The sequence below is a fragment of the Lagenorhynchus albirostris genome, chromosome 13, assembly GCF_949774975.1.
Source record: "Lagenorhynchus albirostris chromosome 13, mLagAlb1.1, whole genome shotgun sequence".
In the NCBI taxonomy this organism is placed as follows: Eukaryota; Metazoa; Chordata; class Mammalia; order Artiodactyla; family Delphinidae; genus Lagenorhynchus; species Lagenorhynchus albirostris.
The window spans coordinates 531,757-556,338 of NC_083107.1; the positions used below are offsets into that span (position 1 = coordinate 531,757).

The 24,582-nt window shown below is 60.9% G+C and overlaps 1 protein-coding gene across 3 annotated transcripts in view; it reads right to left on the reverse strand.

Annotated features, from left to right (window-relative positions):
• Nucleotides 1-24,582, reverse strand: part of SH3RF3 (SH3 domain containing ring finger 3) — a 201,051-nt gene that overhangs the window by 56,665 nt on the left and 119,804 nt on the right. For all 3 annotated transcript variants that reach the window (XM_060169478.1, XM_060169480.1, XM_060169479.1), the window contains 2 exons: nt 13,220-13,573; nt 2,211-2,284 (listed from right to left, as the gene is read on the reverse strand). In XM_060169478.1, coding sequence (XP_060025461.1) covers nt 2,211-2,284; nt 13,220-13,573 — 428 coding nt within the window. The remainder of the gene's footprint in view (nt 1-2,210; nt 2,285-13,219; nt 13,574-24,582) is intronic.

Consider the following 24,582-nt stretch of genomic DNA (forward strand, 5'->3'; position numbering starts at 1 on the left):
TCAGTGAATTTTATAAAGTTGCAGCATATGAAATTAATATACAGAAATCTAGCAACAAACTATCCAAAAGAAAAATGAAGAAAACAATCCCATTTACAACTGCATCAAAAAGAATAAAATATCTAGGAATAAATTTAACCAAGGAGGTGAAAACAGTGAAACCTATAAGACATTGATGAAAGAAACTGAAGAAAACACAAAGAATGGCAAGATATTCTGTGCTCATGGATTAGAAGAATTAGTATTGTTAAAATGTCCATACCCTCCAAGGCAATCTACAGAGTCAGTGCAATCCCTATCAAAATTTCAATGGCATTTTGCATAGAACTAGAACAAATAATTCTAAAATTTGCACGGAATCACAAAGGACATCGAATAGCCAAAGCAATCCTGAGAAAGAAGAACAAAGCTGGAGGTACAGTGTCTCTGACTTCAAACCATACGGCCACAGAACGCACGCGTTAACTTGCCGTAGGCCAGTACACTCGTGCTGGCCACGGTCCATGTGTGACCACCATGACCAGCAGATACATTCCTGCCAAAAGGCTTGTCACCCTTTGAAAGATGTATCTGACTCCCTTCTGTTACCCAAATGAAAATCTCCACCCAAACAGGGACGGCCATGCTCTGGAGGTGAGGCAGAGGGAGTCGGCAGGGGGCTGGGGACCACACTGACCCCCTCATGCCCCAGGGCAGAGCAGGGGCAGGGGGAGAAAGAAGTCCCTCTAAACTCTGCACCAAACTTAAAATCCCTCCATGATGTGGAAGGTCTGCATGTGGCTGAGGCCTCCAGCGTGTGCTGATGACTCTCAGGGAGTGATACTCCTGGAACTGGGTCTCCAAGGCAGAGTGGCGTCCTTGGGTGGCTGACCTGGTGTACAAGAGCAGGGGCTCTGGGCTGCTGCCAGGACCCTCGGCACCCAGGAGGGGAGGATCCGGCTCTCTCCGAACAAGTAAGAGTTACTGACAGCCTGCGTGCCGGGCACCTTGCTGGGGACGCCAAGATGAAACACCCGGGCCTCGTGCTTCACGAGCTCTCCTGTCCCGCCTTGCACTTGGGGAACTACAGTAAGGCCTCACCGTCTCCCATGGACCAGGCCTGCTTCCTCAGGTAAAGAGTCCTGCACCCAGTTCTCATGAGCAAGACCCCTGCCCATCCCTCCCCGGGTGCCCCGGCCCCAGGTCTGAGTGAAGGCCGTTGGAACTCATCCAGAGAGCTAGTTGGAAGACGGTGCCTCTGTCCAGTGTTGGTGAGGCCTGGATTTCTGCCTAAAGACATCGAGACACCACTTACTAACGTACGTCCCCTCAGGAAGCTATGCAAAGATAGGTAGGTCCCAATGTCCTTAGCTTAGCTGGTTTTGGCAATCACCCAGTCACAGCAGGATGTTCAGGGACTCCTGTCTGCCGCCAGGTAGAGGTAAGCGTCTGGCCTGGGCTCGAAGAAGGTGAACCTGTACCAGCGGATGTAACCGCCTTCTAGGAATCCTTCTGAAGACTGGCAAACTGCATTTTCAAAAGGCATCGTTCGCTTGAAATCCATTTTGTTCTGCCACTACACAGGTTCCAAGTGTCCCTCTGGCCATACTGGACCTTGGGAACCTCCTACCTTGCCACGTTGTTTCCAAATTCATATTCTCCACCTTAAACGGTCATTCAAGTAACTGAACTCATTGCCACACAACAGAGTAGCCAGCAATGTGATTCTTCGGAACACTCTTTAAATGGCGATTTTAAACGGCACGTCTTTTAGGAGCTGTCATTTAACAAGAGCAGATTCTCTAAACAGACAAGCATCTCACTTCCCAGCAACGGTTCACCTGGCTCGATTTGGGGATGACATGCAGCTGCTGTGCACTGGACGGCAGTGGGCACAGAGCTGCATCTGGGCAGCTGGTGATGTCGGCTGCTCTGGCTGCCCTCTGCCCCACGGGGCCCACCTCCTCAGGGGTCTCTGGGGCCCTTTCTTGGGTGGCCAGTGGAAGTGTCATCAAATATCTGGACACACCCCCCGCCCCCCGCTTGTACCGGATGCCGGGGGGACAGTGATGTTGAACCCACCAGCCTGCTGGCCAGGCGGCCCCGCCAGCAGTCCTGTGAGCTGCACAGAACCAAGCAGGTGACACGCTAGAAAACCCCACGTGGACACGCTAGCGGGGGTGGGGGAGGCGCTGAAGGTTGGGACCCCAAAAACATAAACGGCAGCTCACACGTTGAGCGGCAGCTGGACTTTGGGAGCTGTGCCCTGCTGTTCAGCCACTGGGGTGCATCCGGCCGAGGCGTCCTGGAAACAGACAAGAGGAGACAGTGAGTGGACACAGGCTCCAGGGGTAGGGAGCGGCCGCGGTGGAGTCTGGGCATCTGGCCCCCTCGGCTGCCTGACTCTGTGGCCTCCACGGGCCCGGGTCCCGCTGCCCGGCTTTAGTAGCCGTCCTTCAGTCCAGAAGGGGCCTGGCAGCCAGCGACCCCCGTCCCTCCCGCAGCAGCTCAGGAAACCGCTCGGCCCGCGTCTGGCCCGGACGGTGAGATGCCGTGTCCATCACGGAAAGAGGCGGAGGGGTGGCCGGCCTCATTCTCAGAACTCGGATTCATTCCTCCTGTGTCTGGCCGAGAAAATCCCGACAAAACCTTTCATGCTCCAACATGTCAGCTTACTTAGAAACCGTGTCCCCGAAAGCTAAAGAAAATCGGTCCTTTGACAGTGGACGGGGGGCAGCTAGAGGGTGCCAGGATGTAAAGCACCGCCCCTCCTGCCTGACCCGAGGCGCGCAAAGCTTCAAGGGTCTACCCTGCGAGACGACGGAGGGATGGCCGCCTTGCAGGAGGTTCCTGCCAAGCGTCAGGTGCGCGGTGAGCTGGGTGAGGGCCAAGCAGCGGGCTCTGGGCTGCAAGATGATGCTGGGCTATCCTTAGGGAACCCCGTAGACCCAGCCTGCCAGGGGCATCGTCCCCCGAGTCCCCTCACCACACACTGGCTCGTGCCGCCCCTGCCCTCCCCAGGTGGCATCCCATCTTTCTGCTCAGGGTACTGGGTGGCCTGGCGAGTTGAACTCTGGTCCCCAAAGTGCACGAGTCATGGCCCTCGTGCCTGTGAAGGTGACCTTATTTGGAATCGGGGTCTTTGCAGGGGTAATATGAGGCAAGGATCCTGAGATGAGATCATCCCACGAGACAGAAAAGAACAGAGACACCAGAGGTGAGAAGGTGGCGAGCAGACACGAGGGCGACGCGTCTGCGAGCCAAGGAGGTGGGGTGCTGGCGGCCAGCAGATGCCGGAGGGGCCTGGGTGGGGTCTCCAGCAGCCCCATAAGAAGCCGGTCCACCGACAGCTTGATTTTGGGCCTCTGGCCTCCAGAGCGCTGAGCAGGCACTGCCTGCCGCTCTGAGCCACCTGGTTTGTTACAGCAGCTCCAGGAAACTAACCCAGATGGGGACACCCAGGGGTATCTCAAAGCTGAGGGAGCTGGGGTGTCCTCCCCTCCTGGAGGCCTCCCACAAGGGCAGGACAGGGACCCCGGAGGAACAGGGACCCAGCAGCCTTGGGCAGAGCCCTCAGGAGCTGCTGGTGCCTTGGCCCCGGGCAGGTGGGAAAGGTGACCTTTCACCACGTGTGTGTCCTCAGGGCACAAAGAGCACTGAAGCACAAATCGCAGAGAAGCACCTGGAACAGGCCTGGGGCGGCAGGACAACCCACGCAGGACCGACCACCTCAGGGCCCTCTTGCTGTGCGGGGAGCGTCATTCTTGCCCATTGCTGACCACCTCCAACCTCGATTCTGGTCTCCGAGGCAGCCTCCCAACCCCGTCCCCCGGGGACCACAGCCCGTCAGCAGCCCCTCAGGCAGACGTCAGAACTGCTTCTCCTCGTCGGGACTCGGAGCTTCTGGTAGACTGAGAATGTGTGACACCCACACGGAACGCCCCCCCCCCCCCCAGGCCACTGACGTCCCGAGCGCCTTCCCGCGCACCGAGCTTCTGCACCTGCGGGAGGGACGCAGCTCCTCAGACCTGCCCCTGCGGCTGCCGTGTGGAAGCTGTGGAGCCAGGAAGGCGGGGACGTTCCTTTCTGCCCAGAGACTCTGGGTCTCCTGCTCGCTGGGCATGCCTGCCCCCAGGAAGGGACAGCCCCGCAGCCAGGGAGACAGCATCCAGGTCCACGGCTCCCCTCGAGCAAGTGAGGGGCCCTCCCTGCTCGCCGACAAGGAGCGGGCAGGTGGCATCCGCCGACCACCTGAGCCCAGGCCCGGCTGGGGCCGCAGACACGGCCTGCGATCTCGGGGGTTTCCTTGGGGTGGGGGGACAGGCGTCAGGCAGGTCGTTACAGACACGGGGTCCTGGCAAGAGCAGGGCCGCAGAGCACACGACGGAGGCTGAGGCTGGGTGTGGCCAGAGGGGCTCCTTGAGCACCCAGTGAAGGGAGAAGGAGGAGAAAGCAAGCTTTGCAGGTTGGAAACAGAGGCTGGAGCACCAGGGGCAGGGGGAGCCCCGGGAGCCCCCCGATCCAGCTGTGGATCCTGGGCGGCACCTGGAGGCCAAAGACACACGTGGTAAGAAGGGCACCAGCCCACGTCTCTGCCGAGGACGTTCAGTCGTGGATCGGCGGTCAGGGTGATGAGAGGGACAGGGGGTCTGGATGCGCAGGAGGCCGTGGGTAAGGAGGGTAAGAGCAGGGATAACAGCGGCCACCCCCACCCAGAGCTCACCAGGGACCAGGCTCTGCTCTGAGCACTTGGCCGGGAATAACGCATTTACTCCGCAGAAACGCCCGCAGGCAGGTGCTGCTTTCTGTCACCACTTCACAAAATGAGAGAACCCAGGCCCAAGGCAGGAGGTGCGCGGCTCACAGTCACCCAGCCGGCCAGTGCCCGGCAGCCCCTGCTGGGGGCCGTGTGCGTCCCCACCACCTCGTCCCCAGGGGAGGCACCAGCGAGTGACCGCGAGCCCAGGGCCCTAAGCAGCACGGAGTCACCAGTTCACAGGTCTGCGGCCTCACAGCCAGCAGGGCAGGCGGTCAGTCCTCTCGCTTCTCTCTGACTCTGACGCAGGGGACCCAGGACCGTCTTCCGTCTCTAGTTCCCTGTCCCTTGCCAAGGAAGGCAACGTATTCGCAGGTTCCGGGGATTAGGACGTGCACACGGTGGGCGTTACTCCCCCTCTACCTACACAACTAGTGGGTTCTGGGGCTGAAGGGCGCGAAGGAAGAGGATGAGCGAGTTTCCGGCCTCCGCGACTGGCTAGACAGAGATGCCGGGAGAAGGGATGAAGCACGAGACCTGGGGGAGGCCGACCAGGGGCTCAGAGGGGGCACGACCCGGACGTGTACGTTCGGGGGTCAGCACCGGGCTGATGTGCCCTCAGCTCTCAGCGTGCGACCCTGGACGGGTTATGCCATCGAGCCGTGGACTTCTGCCCCGACCATGGTCGAGCGACAGGCACTGGATTTACCCTCCACCCGAACACCTGAATACCAGACAAAACATGAATCCCTGGTTCCCGAGACTTTGGAAATCACGCAGTGAAGACACAGGCCCTGGAGGGATGAGGAGATGGGGCCACCGCGGGCCCCCAGCTTCTAGGTTAGCTGGAATATTAGACACAGTAATTTAAAGCTCTGAGCAAGCCCTCAGGAAATGCTGGCATCATTCTTTCTGCAGCCACAGGAGGTGAAGATTCGGCTGCAAGAAAGGGCAGACAGAGGAGATGGCTGACCCGAGACTCCGTCTGCAGACCGACACAGCCCCACACGACCTGGGAGAAGGACCTGCACAGGTGGGTGTGGAGGGCTGGGGGAGCACAGCAAACGGGATGGCGCGAGGGAACTGGACACCTAGGTTTAGCCTGTTTCTGTAAAACGATGGGTGCATTTACATGGGGAAATTTACTTACAAATGATAATGCTTTTACTTAGGGAGCTGGGATTTGAGTTAGTATTTTTAAAAATCTGTATGTTCAAATTTTCCATCGTTTTACTATCAGCAGTGGTTTTCCACTACATTTTCAAAGTAAGATACACAGAACGACAGAGTTCGACTACCTGAGGTCTGTTTCAAGATCAAGCTATGGCTGAGGTGACCCCATGTTTACTGGATTCTACACAAGCCGCCTTTGTGGGGGGCCAGGAGGGGACAGGAGACCACCGTGAGGGGACCCTGATGATCGGCCATTCTGCTGACCAGACGCGGCACTGCTGGCCACAGTGGGGCCGAAGGGCCTTAGCCGGGCAGCAGGGCCCACGCGACTGGCTTGGACGGAGCCAGAGCCCTGACCCTGCTCTTGTCAAAGGGCCTCCTGTCCAAATAAGCTCTCCTGAAACAGCCAACCAGCCAAAGGCACCACGCGGGAAGCCCCATGACCCGGCTGGGGGCGGCTGAGTCCCACCGTGCCTGGAAGGTGGCCCACCGGGGGTCTCTGCACCCTGCTGCCTGCCGGCCACTCGGGCCGTAGTTCAACAGGAGGCGACACGTGCAGAGGAGGCTGGTGCCTGCCTCCAGGGCAGAGGGAGAGGCTGGCCATGGCTGTGGGCCTCCAGACCCCCACCCGTCAACTCCGCGCGGCAGGTGTTGGGGGCGGCAGGCCTGTGGCGCTCCCCCAGCGCTGGGGCAACGAGGCTGCCCTACAGGAGCCTGGCCCTCAGCTGAAACCCGACACACGAAGGCCACAGAGCAAGGAAGTGGGATCTCACGGCCAGACCCTCCCTTAGAGCTGGGTCGGGGGCATGGGAGGCCACACCTGTGACAAGCCTTTTTTCCCCCGAGGTCAAGGTCGAGATGGAGACCATCTAAAACTCCACCCACTGAGCCCGGGGCTCTGACTTTTCCCCCCTGCGCAGTGCGGAGCCCAGATGAAGGCCCTTTGGGACGTTGTGCCCGGTGGTGGGAGCCCGGGCTGTGACTCCCCGGTGGGGCCAGCCATCCTCCTCCGGGTCCCGTCTTCATCTCTGTTCCTGTCGATGGAAGGTGCAGGGGTGTCCCCTGCCGGCAGCTGAGCTGTGAACAGCCGAGGACACAGACCCAGCAGAGCAGGACGCGGCTGCTGAGATGGTGGTCCCTCCAGGAGCCCGGGAGGCAGCTGTGTGCTGACCCTCAGGGGTATCGTGGCACGGGGGGGGCCTCCTCTCAGGATTAAGGGCTCGCAAGCACCAGGCGTGGCAGGGGGCTCCAAGTTGTAGCAGTCCAGCCCTGGGAGGACGGCGCTGACCGGAGGCACGGCCACACCCTAACGCACGGCTCCTAGGACACACGGGGTGGGACGGGAAGTCTGTCTGAGGTCGTTCGCAGCGCCAGGTTGTCTCGTGCCCCACGCCCTCTGGCTGCAACGTGGAACAGGCTTCCCGCCAGGACTGGGGCCTGCTTCCTCCCGGCTGAGGGCCCCGAGGCTGATTCTGCTCTGATTTTTAATGGCTTACTTTTTAATGGCTCTGGGCCTTAAGGGATTAGCGAAGGCTTGGCAGGAGAGAGGGAATCGGGCAGGGAGGAAGGAAGGGAGGTGAGGGCTCCAGCTGCTTTTGGACAGAAATAACTGGGACCACAGCCTGGGGACAGACCCCTCCTGCACCCTGGCGACACCCCGCCCCTCCCCCCGGGCCTGGCGCAGCCCCATGCACGCGCGGCCCCGACGTGGGAAGGTGGTCCACCGTGATGAGGTGGAATTCCTTTCAGCTGACTCGCAATGGACGCGTGCTGGGGCTCAGCCCAGAAGTCGAGCACAGCCCAACCCGGGGGAGCCACCAACAGTGTGAGGATGCCAGTGGCTCAGTGCTTGGGGTCACTGAGCCCATGGAGTGGGCGACTCCAGTGATCCCTTAGGCCTCGTTCAGCAACAGCCCACAGGCATTGCACAGGACTCTACGCTGAGCGCCCCCGGACCCTGATTCTAAACCGTCAGGTTGTTAGCAGATGCCAGAGGCTCCACTGCTGCCCTTGCCGGGGCCCCTGAGCAGTAGCTGCGAACCAGGCCTTTTATTTCCCGCTGGGATTAAAAAAAGGGAAAAGGGTCTGCGGTTGGCAAGCTGCACCCCCGCTAAAAGGGGGCTCCAAGTCGCCTTCCTTGACACAGACCAAGACCCCAGGAAGAAACACCTCACTTTAACTTTTAACACGTGTCCAGAAGGCACTGTCATCACCCTAAAAAGGAGCCGTGAAACGGGCATGTTTTATTCAGCACACGCTACCACTCCGTGACACAGGGTGAAAATCAGGCTCTCAGGGACGTGCTTCCCGAAGAAAACTTCAGAGTAAAACGCTTACAGCCTGATTCTTCGCTTGGTTCCAAAAAGAACACCCAACAGCCTGCAGGGCCATGGGTTTGGGCGGGGAGGACGGTAGGCGGGGCCTGGGCTGGCAGCTCGAGGTCGGAGGCCAAGGAACCTGGAGGAGACGGTCTGTCCTGGAGAGGGAGCTGGTCGCTCTGTGCCGACAGAACGTCCCCGGTTCTGTCCATCAGCTCCAGGAAGCTGGCTGGGCCACCTGAGGCAGAGGCAACCAGGAGGCCAAGCTCACCTCAGGTGGCCCGACCGGCCCACAAACCACTGACTCAGCCCTGAGCTTCTGAGTCCAGGTCTGCTCGGCGGTCGACAGACTCCTCCGAGGTCACATCTGGCCGTGCTGTCCCTGCTTCTGTAAATAAGGTTTTCTTGGCACCCAGCTGCTCTTGCCCACGCGGCAGCAGTCCAGCACGCTGAGAAGTCGGCCGATCCGCCTGAGGTGTCGTCTGCAGTGAGAGGACAAGCCTCCGGCCTCTGCCCTCAGTCCCACGGGGCCAGCAGCGGGGACCAAACAGCCACAGCTGTGCCAAAAGCAGGACAGGCCTCCCCAGGTCATCATGAAGGGGGGCTGACCTGCTCAGTGCAGGGGTGAAAATCGCAAAGCGCTAACGTGTTGGGGGCTGGGGGAAGGCAGTTACAGGCTACTTCTCACCCATCGGGCATCGTGAGGTTCGAGTCTGAACCAACAGGTGGAGCCTTTTTCCACCAAGAAGAGTCACAGGCGGGGGGCTTCCCTGGTGGCGCAGCGGTTGAGAGTCCGCCTGCCGATGCAGGGGACGCGGGTTCGCGCCCCGGTCCGGGAAGATCCCACATGCCGCGGGGCGGCTGGGCCCACGAGCCATGGCCGCTGAGCCTGCGCGTCCGGAGCCTGTGCTCCGCAGCGGGAGAGGCCGCAGCAGTGAGAGGCCTGCGTACCGCAAAAAAAAAAAAAAAAGTCACAGGCGGTCTCCTCACTCTGCTTCCCCACACACGAGTCCGCCTGCTTGGCGGTCTTTGTTCACAGGAAGGTGCCATCAGCTAGCGTAGACCACCCCCCACTTCCACGTGTGTCCACAGACGAAGGCATCGTCCCTGGCTTTGCACAAAATGCATGCCTTTCACATCCCAATGACCCGTCTCCCGCCTTCAAACAGAAGGTGTCTCCTATGGAGAGGTGGGACTCAAGAGCCCGCAGCCCCATTCAGCGTGTCTGTCGTCCATCCACGTGTCCGCGAGCCCCCGTGTGGAGGGCCCCTGCGGGCACTGAGGGTCCGAGCACAGCTTCCGTCTCGGCCGAGCTCCCAGGCCGCAGGCTAGCGGTGGCCATGGTCGGGCCACGGCTGCAGGGCCTGGGTGTGCAGCCGCGCCCGTACCGTGGTCCACATGGTGGGCCTGGGGGGGGCAGGGCTGGGTGAGAGGAGCGGGGAGGTAGGGGGGGTCCTGAGCCATGAGCCTCTGCAGCAGGGCCTGAGGAGACATGGAGTCCCACAGGAGGCCTCGCCTCCTTCCAGAGCAGGCCCACCTCCCAGCGGCTGTGCCGTTCCACGCACTCCCCGCCCCGAGCGGTGTCCTTGTCGCCTGGTGGGCCAGCTGGTCCCAGGAGCTGGGGTCCAACAAGGGTCCTCCTGCATCTGCCCGGGCTGCTCCTTTAGCCAAGAGCTCGCCAAACGAGAGGGAGGACAGAGGGACCGGCAGCTCACCAGGCCCAGGGGCCCGTCCCTCGGCCGCTGGCGATGGCCGGCGCCCAGCAGTCCCTGCCCTTAACGTCGCAGCAGAACAGACAAGGTTGGCGGCTGACATGGTGGACGAGAAGCCCGGGCCGGGCGGCCAGTGTTCTCATTCCTGCAGCCAGCAAGTCGGGACAGCACTGCCCACGTCTGCAGGGAAAGCTCTTCTTGTGCAACGTCCTCAAGGATGAGGTGGTTTAGTTGTCGCGTGCTTGCTTGGTACTTTTTTTTTTATTTTGCTCCGGACAAGGCACAGAATTACCTCTGTAACTTTTTGAAAATGCTCAACACAAGCCCAGGCTCCCCACGGGCAGTGCGCGCAGGAGCCTGGAGGTGGGCTGACAGCGGGGAGCCCGGCGCGTCGGTGCCCGCACTGCCCGCTTAGAGCCTGTCCCGGGCCGACACAAGAAGAGGTGGCGAGAGGGGCTGCAGGCCACCCCACACACAGGCGGATGCGTTGAAAGACGCCCGGAAGCTTCCAGGAGGGCTCTTCCAATTCACTCCTCAGACGCTAGAGAAATGCTCCCTTTTGATGTTCTCGCTGCTGAATTTCAAACACTCCCCTCCTCACTGATTTTAAAGCACATCTTTCTGATCTCAAGGGCTTCTGTTGGCTTATTTGAAGCTGGCCTGTAAACCGTGGTCTCTCTGAAGCTGAGAAACACCGAGTCTGGTGAGAGCCTGCTGGGTTCAGGTCCCACCCACGGCCGTCCACGGACGGCGGGCACAGAGACGCCGGTTTCGGCTTCCGTGGGTCACCTCTGCTCTCCGAGGTTGCCGGCCTCTGCGTCGAGCAGTTAAAGCTTACAGACAACACGGAGCCTCCAGGAAAATGGTGCCGTGGGCTGTTCCCAAACACCTGGGCTCCCCTGGGTGCCCTGGACCCCACTCCACCCCCATCCCCACTGAGCAGAGCCAGGCTGGAGGACTTGCTTTGGCCACAGAACATCTCCACACGGGAGCCTGTAGGGGCCAGTGCACTGGCGGCCACATGCCACCCCTGCCACGGCGGTGGGTACACTGCCGCCCGGGACTGGGCCATCGTCCCTGCACAAGGCCGGGTGGTCAGAATTTTAGCGTCCCTGAGTCACGTGGTCTCTTCACAACCACCAGCCCCACTGTTGTGGCCTGAGAACAGCTGGGCAGACGACATGCAAGTCAGCATGTGTGGCTCTGCCCCAGCAAGGCTTCTATCTACCGAACAGGTGGCAGGTGGGCTTGGCCCACGCAGCTGCAGGTGTCGGGGTGAGGGCGCAGCGCGCCCCGCCTGTGGCGGACGCGCGGTGTGCGTGGGAAGCAGGCCTGGAGGATTGGGGCTGCCCATTCCAGGGCATAACCGGCCACGCTGCCCGGCCCAGGAGCTCCTTGCACCCCCTGGGGCTTCCCAGGCAGCGGGGGTGGGGGGGCGACCTGGGTCACCTGATGACAGGTCGCTCTGAGCTGTGGGTCAATCACCTCCTTTGACCCCCGACCTCAGCAAGCAGACATCTGGACCCTGAGTGGTGGAGCTGGCCTAGACAGCCTCTTTCCCCGTCCCTCCTGCTAACCCTCCCTCCCCAGCAGCAAGGTGACCGCGGTGCTCCGCTGCTCATGAGGACCTCGGCCGAGCCTGGACTTCTCCGCACGGCAGGGAGGAATGATTCATCAGGGTCGAGTGTGAGCACGGCGGGCATGGAGGCCCAGCCCGACCTCGCTCCCCTGGGAGCCCCGCTGCCTGTGGTGGACACGTGGCGTGCGGGAGCGAGCTGGCCGCCTCACAGCTGCGCCCTCTCGGCAGCCGGCGGTGTGGGCCCTGAGCCCATGGGAGCCATCATGGGGGGGCCGTCAAGTGGCATCCCTGGAGCCACGGTGTTTCATGCTCAGACCATTCAGAATGCAGCATGGCTGACTCGGGTCCCATGGCCACCCGAGGAGAGACGGCCGCGTGGGGGTCAGGAGACAGGACACGGCACACAGGGTGGGCGACACCCCGTCCCTGCCCAGGACCTCCAAGTCCAGGGGTTGGGGAGAAGGCCATGAATACCAGCGACAAAAGCAACACAGTCCACGATGGATGCAGGGGAAAGCCCTGCAGGCCAAGGATCAGGTCAGCGGGTGCGAGAGGGCCGCAGGCCTTTCGTGTGCGTGGGCGCGTGTCTGTGTCGCAAGGGGGAGGGGGAGGGGCAGGAACAGCCGCGGGGGGAGGGGGAGCCAGGCCAGCACGGGCGCACAGGTGCAGGATCTCTGCGGACGGCACAGGGGAGACCGGTGGAGATGCTGGAAAGACGGCAGGGTGGTGGTCGAAGTCTGAAGGGCTCCTCAGGCCACGCTAAGGTGCTCAGAGCTCCTGGGAGGCAACGGGCACCTCCAGGAGCACCCAGGTGAAGGGCAGCGTTACCGCAGGGCGCGAGGGGCCGCCAGAGGCAGGCAGCTGGAGTCTGAGGATGCAGACCCAGAAGGTGGCGCCGGAGGTGGGGGCAGAGGGGGCGGGGCTGGCCTCTGGGTCCCACCCATGACCACTGACCCACGCTGGTACCTGCCGTTCACAGCCCTGGTGGCTGGCCCTCAACTCACAGGCGCTCAGCACCACCCTTCCTGCCTCCCAACAGCTGAATTAAACGGGGCCACAGCCAGGTTGCAAACTGCTTCCCTTGACCTCTCACCCTTTCTGACGACGCTCACTAAAGTCCTGAGCCTGGTCACAACTTTCACTTCCAGTGTCACTGCGGGAAAATGGGTCCCAGGGCCCGGTCATCTCATTCGTGGCTCCCACACTTCGCCTCTTGACTGACCGGCCTGTCGTGCGGCAAGCAGGACCAGCGTGGACGCGGCAACAGCCTGGCTCCAGGGCTGCCTGGTCTGGCTGGCTGAGAGCAAGGTGACCCCTTTGCTTCCCTGGTGGACGGAACCAGTGCCCCGTCCCACAGAGGAGGGCTCTTCTGGTTCTGTCCACAGGGAGCACGTCAGCCAGTGTCACGAGATGCTGCAGACACAGCAGCACTAACCCAGACTTCCTCCCGAGTTAGGGGGCTGAGGCGGGCTGGGACAGGACCTCGAGAGGCCGCGTCACAGGCACTTGAGAAGCACCTCACATCTCCCTCGGCTGTCTGAATGCTGGTTGAGACCAAGACACACCTCCCACCAGGGCTTCGGGGGCCCTAGGGCAGGGACCCCAAAAGGCACTGTTGCCTGGCCTCCCTCGCACCCACCCAGGGACCAGGGACGGGGAGCAAGCGGAGCCGAAGAGGAAGCCCCGGCCCCAGCGACGTTACCTGGGTGGGTGCACTGCGGGACAGGTGCGCCAGGTCCCCGATCCTGGCCGCGGCCCGTGGGTCGCTGGAGCTGATCAGCACGGGGGCGCTGATCTCCATGGAGCGCCTGTGGCTGGCGGCCTGTGTGGACCTGTGCGTCACGCTGAGCGCCGTGAAGGAGTGTCGCTTCTTGGCATTCTTCTTACTGTCCACACGCCGCTGGAAGGCGCTGACCGCCCCCGTGCTGCCTGAAGTGGGACCCGGGGCCGCGCTGGCCCCCGCACCGGGGTCAGAGGGCATGAAGGTGAGGCAGCCGGACGCTGAGGCCGGGCCCAGCCTGTCCATCTCCATCAGCTGCTTGGCGGCATCGTTGAGCTAAGGAAAGAGGGGAGAGGCAGACGTCAGTGGACAGTAGCCGCACCCCACGTCCAGCCTTTTGCTCGCGCCTCAAAGCCACCAGAGTGTTCAAGCTGCCAGACCCTTCAAACAGCACGTCCAGTACGAATGGTGCGGAGAAAACACAGCGAAGGCCAGGGTGGCACCTGGACATTCTACTGAAAAGGTGTGTTTCCAGGGGCTGCTCCCTTCTCCCCACTTTGGCCAAGCGGGGCTGCCTGGGAAACACCCAGAGGGGGTGCCTAGGGTGGGAGCAGCCCCCATGGGCTCCCCACCTCGTGTACCAGCAGGACGCAGCTTCCCCGGCACGTGGCCACCCTAGGCTGACCAGACTTCCGGTGGAGAGGCCTCAGGCTGCCGGCAGAGCCCTGCCTGCAAGGTTCGGGGAGGGGGCAGAACAAGGGCCCTCCTGGAACAAGACACACCCGTAGACCAGGTGGGGACGGTGAGGTGCAAGGAAAGCATGAGCAGGGACCAGGGCGCGAGCTCAGTGCTGGTGCTGGGCCACCGTCCCAGGTGCCAGTGTCAAGAAGGGTCTGAAGCCTTTGCGGGGCGGGGGCGGCGCTGGAAGGACACGCTGGATCCTGACGGAAGCAGGAGAGAAAGTGTGTGCGCCAAGGGAGCCTTCAAGGGCACGAGGTCCCTGCAGGCAGGTGAAGGCCACATGGTGCTGGCTGTGGATCTGCAGGGAGCCTGGTGCAGGCGCCGTGCGACGTCCTCCCATGAGCCTGGAGCCGTGGGCCAGGCCAAGAAGGGTCCCTCGGCCCTGCAGGTCCTCCCTTGTATACCGACCGGGGTTTGCGGCTGGCAGCATCTCGATGAGTTAAAACCAAACAAAAGCAGCAGCGCTGGATTTGCGCAGCGAGAGGGAGGGATGCTGTGTCCAGAGGCCAAGCCGATCACAGGCGCTGGGTGCGCAGCCGCCTTCAGACGGCTCAGGCACAGGCTGTGAGCATTTCCACTACAAACTCCTGTCGTTCACGGGGGGTTGTAAAACTCACTCCAGGCCCCAAACCGCGTGATCTAAGTCCACGCTTAGCCCTGAAACGCTGCCTCCAATCAGGCTCAGCTGCCTCGCTCTGCTTTAAGGCTTTATTCGTTTGCCCCATCAGCAGTGCTGCTCGGAGAGCAAGCCGGTGCCCAACCCCCTCCCTCGCAGCCTTCGGGGGCCCTCTGACCCCCGAGGGCCGGCCTCCTCCACCCCGTGGTGTGCGCCCACCTGCAGCGCCAACGGAAGAGCAGAAGCAGGAAGCGCCAGGCATGATGCCTTTGCTTATGGGCACCAGAACCCGGTCTAGACCTGCTTGCATGTGGCAGATTTCTGTACAGAAATAAGGGCACCGACGACGCCCCCGGGCTCAGATGATCCCATTCATCCCCAAAGCAGCAGCCCAGGGTCCCCGGGGACCCTGCTGCGTCAGTATCAGAAACTGCAATTTCAGAATCAGGAAACCCAGGCACGGACCGGCAGTGTGTGCGCACGCCCAGACCTGGGCAGGCAGGTCACCACACCACTGGTTCCGTCCAGAGGGCTCTAGACTGAACGGAACCTTTAAAACAGGAGGAAGACTGGGAAGCCAGGCACAGGGGAAGACGTCAGGGATAAGAGCAATCGGTGGGACGCGCCCGGCGGTTTCCAAGGAAAACAACGGGGAACAGGCGCGCACGTCCACCGCTCCGCCCTGACCCGGGGGGAGGACTGTGGTCCCCACACGTCCGCACAGGAGCAGCGGGCCGTGACCGCGCCCTGGGGAGCGATGTGTGTCCTCCCTTCCCGGGACTCAGGGGTTGGAGGACAGGGCTCAGACGTAGGGACAGCACGTGTCTCTGAGCCCCGCCGCCCGTTCTGGTCAGATCCAGCTGCACTTCAGTGGGCGCTGCCACCCGGGAGCCTTTCAAGACGCAGATTCTGGCTCAGTGGGTCTGGGGTGGTGCCCATATCTCTGCATTTCTACAGCCCCCAGAGACCCTGCCGCTCGCAGGAGAGCCGGCTTCAGAGTGGAAGCCCCGCCCCGTGAAGCATCCACGCGACCTGGATGGCGGCTCTGCTGGCGCTTCCTTTAATCCACTTCTCCCACCGGGGGGGGGGGGGGGGGGGGGGGGGCTGAGGACAGCACAGGTCGTCACGCTGACTGGCGGCTGTTACTCCTCAGAGCTTCACAAACTCAGCACCTGGCGAGGAAGGGTCTTCGCCTGCCCACAGCTCCAGTGAGGAGACACCGCAGGAGCCCCCCTTCGCTGGCAGGGCGGGCAGGCGGCTGATGGGCATCTGGATCAGTGCTTCTTGGGTGTAAAACTCTGCTTTTCACCAACTAAACCGTCTGTGGGGTGGTGAGAATGCAGCCCCAGCTCCCCTCCCCCCCCAAAGGCTGCATCTGGGGCACAGCGGGAGCCCCCGGCACCAAGGCTCTCGACAGCTGGCCGGGCTGGTCGAGCGCAGGCGGCCGCTGATGACCACCACCAAGCACGGGGGACCGAGAGCCGCTGTCCCCCCAAAGGCTCGTGTGGCCCTTGCACCAACTGAGCAGGTCCCAGGTGCAGGACCACGGCTCACGCCTCTCTTCTCCGTCTCGCCGGACACACCACGGCTCCCCTCACGCACGGCACGGGGGTGCTTATCCAGCCCTGCGGCATCTTCAGGGTAAAGACAACATATCCAGTGAGGTACACCTGTGCCTTTGGCAGCTGGAGGGGCTGGGTTCATTTTGGAGATTCAAATGTGTCTTTAAAAATCAGACCTTTTTTTGGCACGAAAATTAGGTCACGCAAATTCTCACACTGGGAGGCCAGCTACAGCTACCGAGGTTCGGGCGGGGAGGTTCTGTTCCCTCCCTTTTGTTACGAGCGTGTGCCGGTGACCTCGCGGGCCTGCTAGCAGCCCCAGCCTGTGTTTAGCGGGACGGCGAACGCGAGACGTCTGTTAACACCAGGTGCAAGGCTGTCCCCACCCACCGGAGGGTGTGTCCTACACCTGCTGTGGGACAGGCCCCCACGCGGGAGGAGGTTCCCATCCTGCAAGTTAACATTTCACACGGCGGGCAGCAAGGCCGGGGGCCCTGAGGGTGTGGCGGAATCACAGGACAACCGCCCCTGGCTGCCGCCCCACCACCAGCGCAGCCAGCTGCCTCCCCGCCAAGCCCCCGCCGCCCCCCACGTTCCCACTCGAGCCTGCTCTGTCCCCAGGTGCCTGAGGCAACGAACGAGCCTGCAGTTCTGCTGCCAAAGTGCACAGGCGAACTGAGGCCGCCCTCCGGTACCTGAGGTTAAACGAGAAACATCCATCCACCAAGGTCAACGCAGGCCAACACCGGAGCTGCACACAACTGCCTCGTCTTGCGAGAAAAGGCTGATTAGAGGCAAGGATTTGGGGAGAGATGATGTCTAAAAACGGAAGCGGGGAGGGGCAAATGGCATTCACTTCAGCCCCCATCACCCCGGGCTGGACAAAGCCCACCTCTGCCAGCCGCCAGGTGCTCCCCATGAGGGGGGCACCGCCGTCCACCAGCCCGCGTCCCAGCTGTCCTGCCAACGTGGCCCTGCTCCGAGGCACTCCCTCCTCCTGGGCTCACCCCGCCTGCGGGAACACGGCCGCCCTCTTCGCCCTGAGCCCCTCCGCAGGGTGCGTCTGAAAGCCGAGGGCCCCGGACTGGATGTTCCAAGGTTCCTGAAGGACCTGTGGTAATTCCCCCTGAAGGTGAACTTAAAGGAGACAAAGGCTGTTTTCCAGCAAAAGAGGGGGGCACAGGGCACCACTGCCTGTGCACACTCTAGGGAACCAAGGGGGGCGAGGTCCCCAGGGGCGCGTGGCTGGGGGCTGCCTGGGCGCTTGCAGGGCACTTCTGACCAAGGTGACCAGTCCCACAGGGCCCTTTTGCCTTCAGGAGGCCACGGAAGTCCTTACTGAGGAAGGAGGGGCCTGCTGACACCTGGGGAGGGGACAGGAGGCGGGAGCCCTGGGTGTCCAAGGAGGAATAGCAGGCAGAGGGGCTGGAGAGACACGTGGTTGGGAACGGGTGCCGGGGGTCAGCGGGGCCAGGGCCCGGCTCTCCTCTGTGTGGGCGGAGGGCTTGGAGGACCCCCTGACTTCTGTCAATTTTCCAACGATGTCATTGGAAAATTCTCACAATTTAATGAAGAAAGCAACAGAAATACTGATGCAGCACCATCCCAAATTCGTTCACAATCTATGTAAATTTACACACAGAAAAGAACACAGGAAACAACAGCACGCTCGCAACGTTTCTATTCATTCTCCTCCTACACGTGTATTTTATTCATATTTACTGGTAGGATTATGGTGACTCTGATTTTCCTCTTCACACTTTTCTGAATTTCCCTGTTTTGAACAACAGCCAGGTGTATCAGGAAGTCATTAAAAACAAAACGTGCAGATTAGGCTGGGACAGCTTCCGACATAGGGTGAGACTTCCGGGGCCGCGGGAGCACCATGTTTTTTCCACTCCGTACAAAGCCTGAGGTGCCGTAAAAGACCTTGCTGCTCCCCAGGTTAGACGCAGTGGCTTTGGGAGCTGCGGTTTCACGGCGGATCTGACAAAGGTTTCCTCCCCGTCGGTGGCTTGGTTAGGAGCCCGGCTGGGGGGTCTCTACAGGGAGCACAGCGCTCATCCTTGGTACCACACTCCCACCCCACAAGGGTGTCTGAGAGCTCAGAGGTGGACAAGACCTACCAGCCAAAGCGGGAGGAAGGCTGAGAGAGGTGGGCCCGGGCAGGGCCGGCAACCCTGTCCACCCCCCACCCTGAATGCTCGCCTGTGAATGCTCGGGGGTGGGGCAGGACGCCCCTGTGGGTCTGTCTTCTTAAGCAGGAGGAGCTCAGGCCTGGGGGGTCCCCTCCCTGCTCCCAGCTGGCTCAGGGCAGCAGTTCTAGACAAGGGGTCAAGCCCTCGGGCGGGAGGCCCAGGTCTATGCTTGAGGGCGAGGCGCTAGCGAGCTCCACTGCCTCCGGATCTGACCCATGTTCCTCCACTGAGATTTGTTGGTAATAAAGTTAGCACTTAAATTTCCATCTCTTAGACGTTCATCTTTCTCTCAGCTAGATCTGAGAACAGGGTGTGAAGACTTCTCTGGGGACTTCCCTGGCGGTCCACTGGTTAGGGCTCTGCAGTTCCACTGCAGGGCCTGGGTCTGATCCCTGGTTGGGGAACTAAGATCCCACAGAAGAAGAAGACTTCTATAACTAAAACCTCAAGGGCAACTCAATAAACTCTCCCCCAAACTTACATGTTTAAGAACATACTAACATAGGAAGAGTGTTGCAAATTTAGCAATAAGAAGTCCTAACAGGAACAGACTTCAAACACACATTCATCCCCCTTTAAATACAAAGGTTTACAGAAGCGTGAGTTAACCCCCGGGGATCATTTTTCTGTACCCGGTCTTGAGCCGAGCCTCAGCCATAAGCTCCCGAGTGGGGAGCTGGGCGTCACGGCCCAGCCTTCCGATCTGAATCTGCACGCCCTGCCCGGTGACTGCAGGCGGCCGGTGCAGCCCCCTGAGAGCCCAGGCTGGCTGCTCTGGCCTGGCCCACACGCATGCCACCACCTTGGCCTTGGCCTCCAGCAGGACTTGAAGCCCGACTGTTACTGAGGAGGCCCCGCCCTGCACAGTTCACAGATCCTCGTTCTCCAAAGTACAGTGTTCCTTCCCTCGGAATGAAACGAGAAACTGTTCCAAATTGGTTTTTAAAGGATCGAAGATTTTCTTCCTTGTCCACACAACAGCCTCAAAGACAATACTCCCGCAGTAAGAATACAATTTTGCGAGGAGACTCAAGGGCCCCTAGTGCCGGACACGCCGTCACAGGAAACGAGGTCCCCACGCGGCCCTCACAGCACCAGCGCCGCTCCACGCCCAGCACCCAGGCCCGAGGAGGGGGAGGCCATCACCCCGCGGCACAGACCAGGAGGCGAGGCTGGCAGGAGCGCGGGGCTGGGCCCCTGGCCGACTCTTTGCCCCGCGCGGCCTGTGGGCTACAGGGAGGAGCCCGGATTTACTCTGAGAGCCAGGGGCCCCCCGGGGGCTGTAGGCAGGAGTGAGGCCCGAGTCACCTTCGTTCAGACTGTCTGGTCCATGTGTGACAACGGACCCTGGGGAGGTGAGACCGGTGGAGGGTAGGCTGGGAGATGGTGACAGATGACAGGGCTGCTCTCAGGGGCCCAAGACCCAGCACAGCTGAAAACTTTTTGTGTAGAAGGTTCTCTCTACATTTGTTTTATGCTATCAACCCCCAGGTAAAGGCAGGGTTAGAAATGAAGGACACGGCTGGGGGGTGGTCAGCAGACAGAGGCCCAAAGGCCGTGCCCTGAGTAGGGAGGGGACGCAGACTCACCCACTTGCGGTGTGTGCAGCAAACTCGAAGCCCCGAGAATGACCAGGCCGGCCTCCCGTGGCCCCCACCCCCCACCCCCACTCGCCCGCTGCCCCTCAGCTCCAGGCAGCCCGGGCATCACTGGGCCCGCACCGCAGCTCCTGCCCCTCCCCTCCGGCCCCCGGGGGCTTCTCTGAGCAGGAGAGCTGTAGGGTCCCTGCCGTAGTCTCCCTGCCCCCTTCGAGCCCTGTTTGCACAGAGGATACGCTGCCCTCTAGACTTCATCTTCTCTTCTTCCTTCTCTCGTCCAGCGAGACCGTGGGTTTCAAGACGATTCTCCGCAGGGCCTGGCACACGGCGGCGCTCGATGGAAGAGTGACTGAAGGGCTGAGCGAGTGGAGGGTGGACGGTGGCCCCCGCTGGCCTGCAAGGCACAGCTCAGACCGGCTGGAAACCTGCTCTTTCAGTCCAGGGCTCAGACGCGCCAACAGACACAGAAACGGCCGCCCAGGGAGACCGCGGAGTCCTCAACGGCTTCACACCATAACTCTTAACTGCTCTGGCTTTGAGGATTTGGAAGAAATAAACGCAACAGAGGACAGCTCTGAGTTCCTCTGAGGAGGCCGGGCAGAGGAGGTGAGGCCAGAGCTAGCCGCTCTTTCTCCCTTTGCAGTAACTGGCGGAGTCGAGGCGGCTGCAGAAGGTGGCGCCCCGAGCACACGCTGGTCTCAGAAGGGTCCGGGTCACTCGCAGCCTCCTTCCAAACAGAAGTGCTAATCAAAGGTAACGGGAGAGACACCACGACGGAGGCCCAGACGGTTAATCTGGGAAGTAATTCGTGGTCAAGTCTTAGAACTACTGGGGGAGCGGCGGCTGGCACTGCAGGGCCATCTCCCCACAAATGCTCTCTGCTCTGGAGGGAAGGCACCCGGAGGCCCCATGACCCTTTCCAGCTACGCCATCAGACTCGCTGCTCCGCACTGAACACAGGCCTGAACCTCGGCCAAGGCACACTCTGCGGTCCCCTTAGTAACACCCAGAGCCGAATCTCTCCACGGCTAAGTGTGCTTCGTTCACCTTCACCACGGAGGCCCCCCCAGGGGGCAGGCGGAATCCTGCACACCAAGCCTCTCCCCCAACTTATTTCTCAGACACGGGTCCACCAGACCCACTGCGTCAGACTCGGGGCTGGGCCCGGAGCTTTCCAGGGGACTCCGACGCTCACTGAAGTTTCTGAGTCGCTGGCCTGGATGACTCGGTAGGGAAGGTAGGGATGTGGATTCCCAGGAGGGAAGCTGAGTGAAGGCACCTGTCGAAGCCACGGCCGAGGGCAGGGCGGGAGGGTGGGGAGGCCCAGGCAGCCTGCGGGGACACGGAGGCCTGAGGAACCTGTGTCCCCGAGCAGGATGAGGATGAGCGGACGACGGGTGAGGACACAGAGATTCCGAGTCAAAAAGCGTCCAGTGGAGGGAGCTCAAGTTGGCTGAAAAAAATCCCATCCTGCACGTACTTGGTTTTCTGGGTTATTATTGCCCATGTGAGCGACACGTGATGGGAAGGAAAGAAGCAGCTGGAGCCTGGGCAGAAGCGGTCAGACAGAGCACCGCTGGCTGCTGTTCCCCCGGCTGCGCGAACCGAGGCCCCAGGAGAGGCTTGGGCTCAGCGGGCAGCCAGGCCTGGCTCCTTCCAACATCGCCTGCACTTCAGCCGCAGGTTGAGACACTGTCATGCCTGCTTGTCTACTGAAGATGGAAGTCATCTCTGCTTTTTTCTGGGCCCACCTGCAGCTGGATTTCCAGGCTGTGGGCAGGGCTACCACACAGAAGCTCCCGGGGAGGCTGCAGGGGCCGGTTTCACAAGGCCTTGCTAAGTCCCACCATGTGCTTCCAAGAAGACAGGCTGAAGGTGTCCCAGCTGAGACCTCAGAAATGGCTGACGGCTTAGCCCTTACACTTTGACCACTTCTGTGAAACACTGGCCCACAACACAACAACACTACACAAACCCACTAACTGCCTACTATGTGCAACCACTATGCCAGGACCCAGAAGGGAAAAGAATTGCTACTAGTCTGGCCTCAAAGTGGCTACTTATGTAGTTATGAAGACAGAGACGATGACAGGAAAACTGAGACGTTACATGTCACTCTGTGTACAGTACATTACAAGATGTTAACGTCACAAATTGTTTAAAAAACACTAAAGGGGACTTTCCTGGTGGCGCAGTGGTTGGGAGTTCGCCTGCCAATGCAGGGGATGCGGGTTCGTGCCCCGGTCCGGGAGGATCCCACATGCCGCGGAGCGGCTGGGCCCGTGAGCCATGGCCGCTGGGCCCGCGCGTCCGGAGCCTGTGCTCCGCAACGGGAGAGGCCACAACAGTGAGAGGCCCGCGTACCACACACACACACACACACAAAAACCACTAAAGGAGGGAGTGATCAGGGAGAGCTGGTCCCTATGCACCTACCTATCTCCGTGGAGGAAAGTCCCAATGACCACACCCCAGCGCCCAGATCATGCCTTGGGGTGCAGACCCGGATCCCAGCGGGGCCACCCAAAGGACACTGAAGTCCTGCCCCCCAGGAGCCCCACGGCTCCTCCCCTCCGTCGCCTCCCGTGCTGAGCCTGCCCTCTGGTGACTGAGCGTCGTCTGTTGGGTGAAGTGCATTAAGTCTTCACAAAGGCACAGTCAGCACAAGGACACAGAAACGCGGGCAGGACTCATATTCAGGTCCGGCGGGATGTCCCTGCCCCCAGATGCCCACTGACGTAGAAGGTCGTGAGAAATAGGTCGTGCAAACGGAAAAACAAAACGGAGCTTCAGGCAAGATCACATCTCCCCCACGTTCTGCAGCAGGAAGCCCTGAGTGGCGTCTCTCCTGTTTCCTTCCTGGGGTTTTGTCGGGTCACCTCTGATGTGGCAGAATCAGGGTGTCCTGAGAGTTACGATCTGGGTGAGGAAGCAGGGGTCACACCTGCTTGGAAGAAACGGAGGAGCCGCCAGCCCACGCCGCCCCCATTGGCCCACCCAGAGCACTGGTCGCAGGACAGTGTTTGGACCTGGTTGTAACCCGTCTCCACAGAGGATGAGGGCTTCAAAGACTTCCACCCAGTCCTCACGTCTCTGATGAAAGCTGACTGTTTACTCTGGGCCCTGGGCTGGGGAGACTCAGCACGGGAGAGCCATGGCTGACCTACTGCTTTCCCGTTCTGTCAGAAGTACCTCTTGCATCCTAATTTTATCCTTATTTGTCCCCCCCCCAGTTTTACTGAGGTATAACTGACATATAACCTTGTATTAGTTTAAAGGGTACCACATAATGGTGTGTCACCCTTATTTCAAAATTCGAAACCACTGCAGGTTAACAAGAAGGAATAACAAGGATCATTTTTCCCCTCTCACCTGAAATGCTAAAACCAAATTTATGGAACAGTTTTCAGACACGGGACATCAGACAGCTCAGCAGTGAAGCAGCTCATAGACCACAGGACATGGAGTAGAGGACACAGCTTCGCAGGTGGGGACGGGGATAATCAGCCCCACGTTAGAGGCGCCCTAGTCCTGCCCGTCAAAGGGTAAGACGGAGGCACGAAAGCATCACACTGTTTCTGTATAACTTACATCCCAGGACAAGGCTTGCAAATATTTGTAGGAATACAAAAACATCCAGCACTGGAAAAGCCAAAATTCACACCACTGGCATCCAGTTAAAGATACCAGGCAGGCAGAGAAGCAGGAAACCGCAGCCTCTACGTCGACGGTAGAGATACTCACAGAGGCGAAAGGTCGGCCAGTGGAGCAGAACCAGAAACAGCCCGGAACACAGAGCCCGCAGAGAAGCACGACGCAACATCCCGAGCACCCCGCGTCCGAGAGGCAGGGCAGCGTGCATGTCAGGAGACACAGCGGGGGCACCTTCCGGAGACGAGCCCCGGACACCCAGCCCAGCCGTCCGCGTCGCAGAGGCCCCGTCCACCTGTCCGTCTGCCGTGCGCTTCCCGCCTGCTGCTCCCGCCGAGGCCGTTTCCGCCTCCTTCCACATAGGTGGGGGTGGAGCAGCCTGCGCCAAACCAACCCTCCACGGGGAAGAACACGGAGGTTTCCACAGGTTCCGGGGCCAGGCCCGCCCAGCCGCCGGCCGCGAGAAAGGCCACGGGACGGGAGGGCTGTGTGTGGGAACGGCTGCAGCCACGTGAATCCACCTCGAGCTTCACAGCGAAATGACCACCCGCGGCTGCAAGTCGCTGGTTCTGAACCGTGTTCAGGTGAACTGGTATCGCCTCCTTGTCCGGCATGGGCCTGGGGGTCTGTGTGGCTGCCCAACGAGGGTCCCGTCTCCGTGTCTCCCTCTGGAGAGCCTGCCTGGCTGCACACCCTCGCTAACTTCTAACAGCCTGACGGTCACACGACCATCCCTGTGTCAGCGCCAGGACCACTTCAGAGAAGTCGTCAGGGCTGGTTGTTTGTAGGCGGTACAGAATGATGGGAGGAAAGGAAAGGAAGAAAACGTAGCTAGAAGAGGGCCTTCATCCCAGAGAGCCCCTCTGCTCGGAGCTGCGGCCCCCGCTCGCGGGGCTGCTGAGAGCTTGCGGAACGGCCAGCCGGCCCCTCGGCTGCTCTGAGGGCCTCCCCCCTCCTCAGAGGCCTCGGTCCCCTGAGA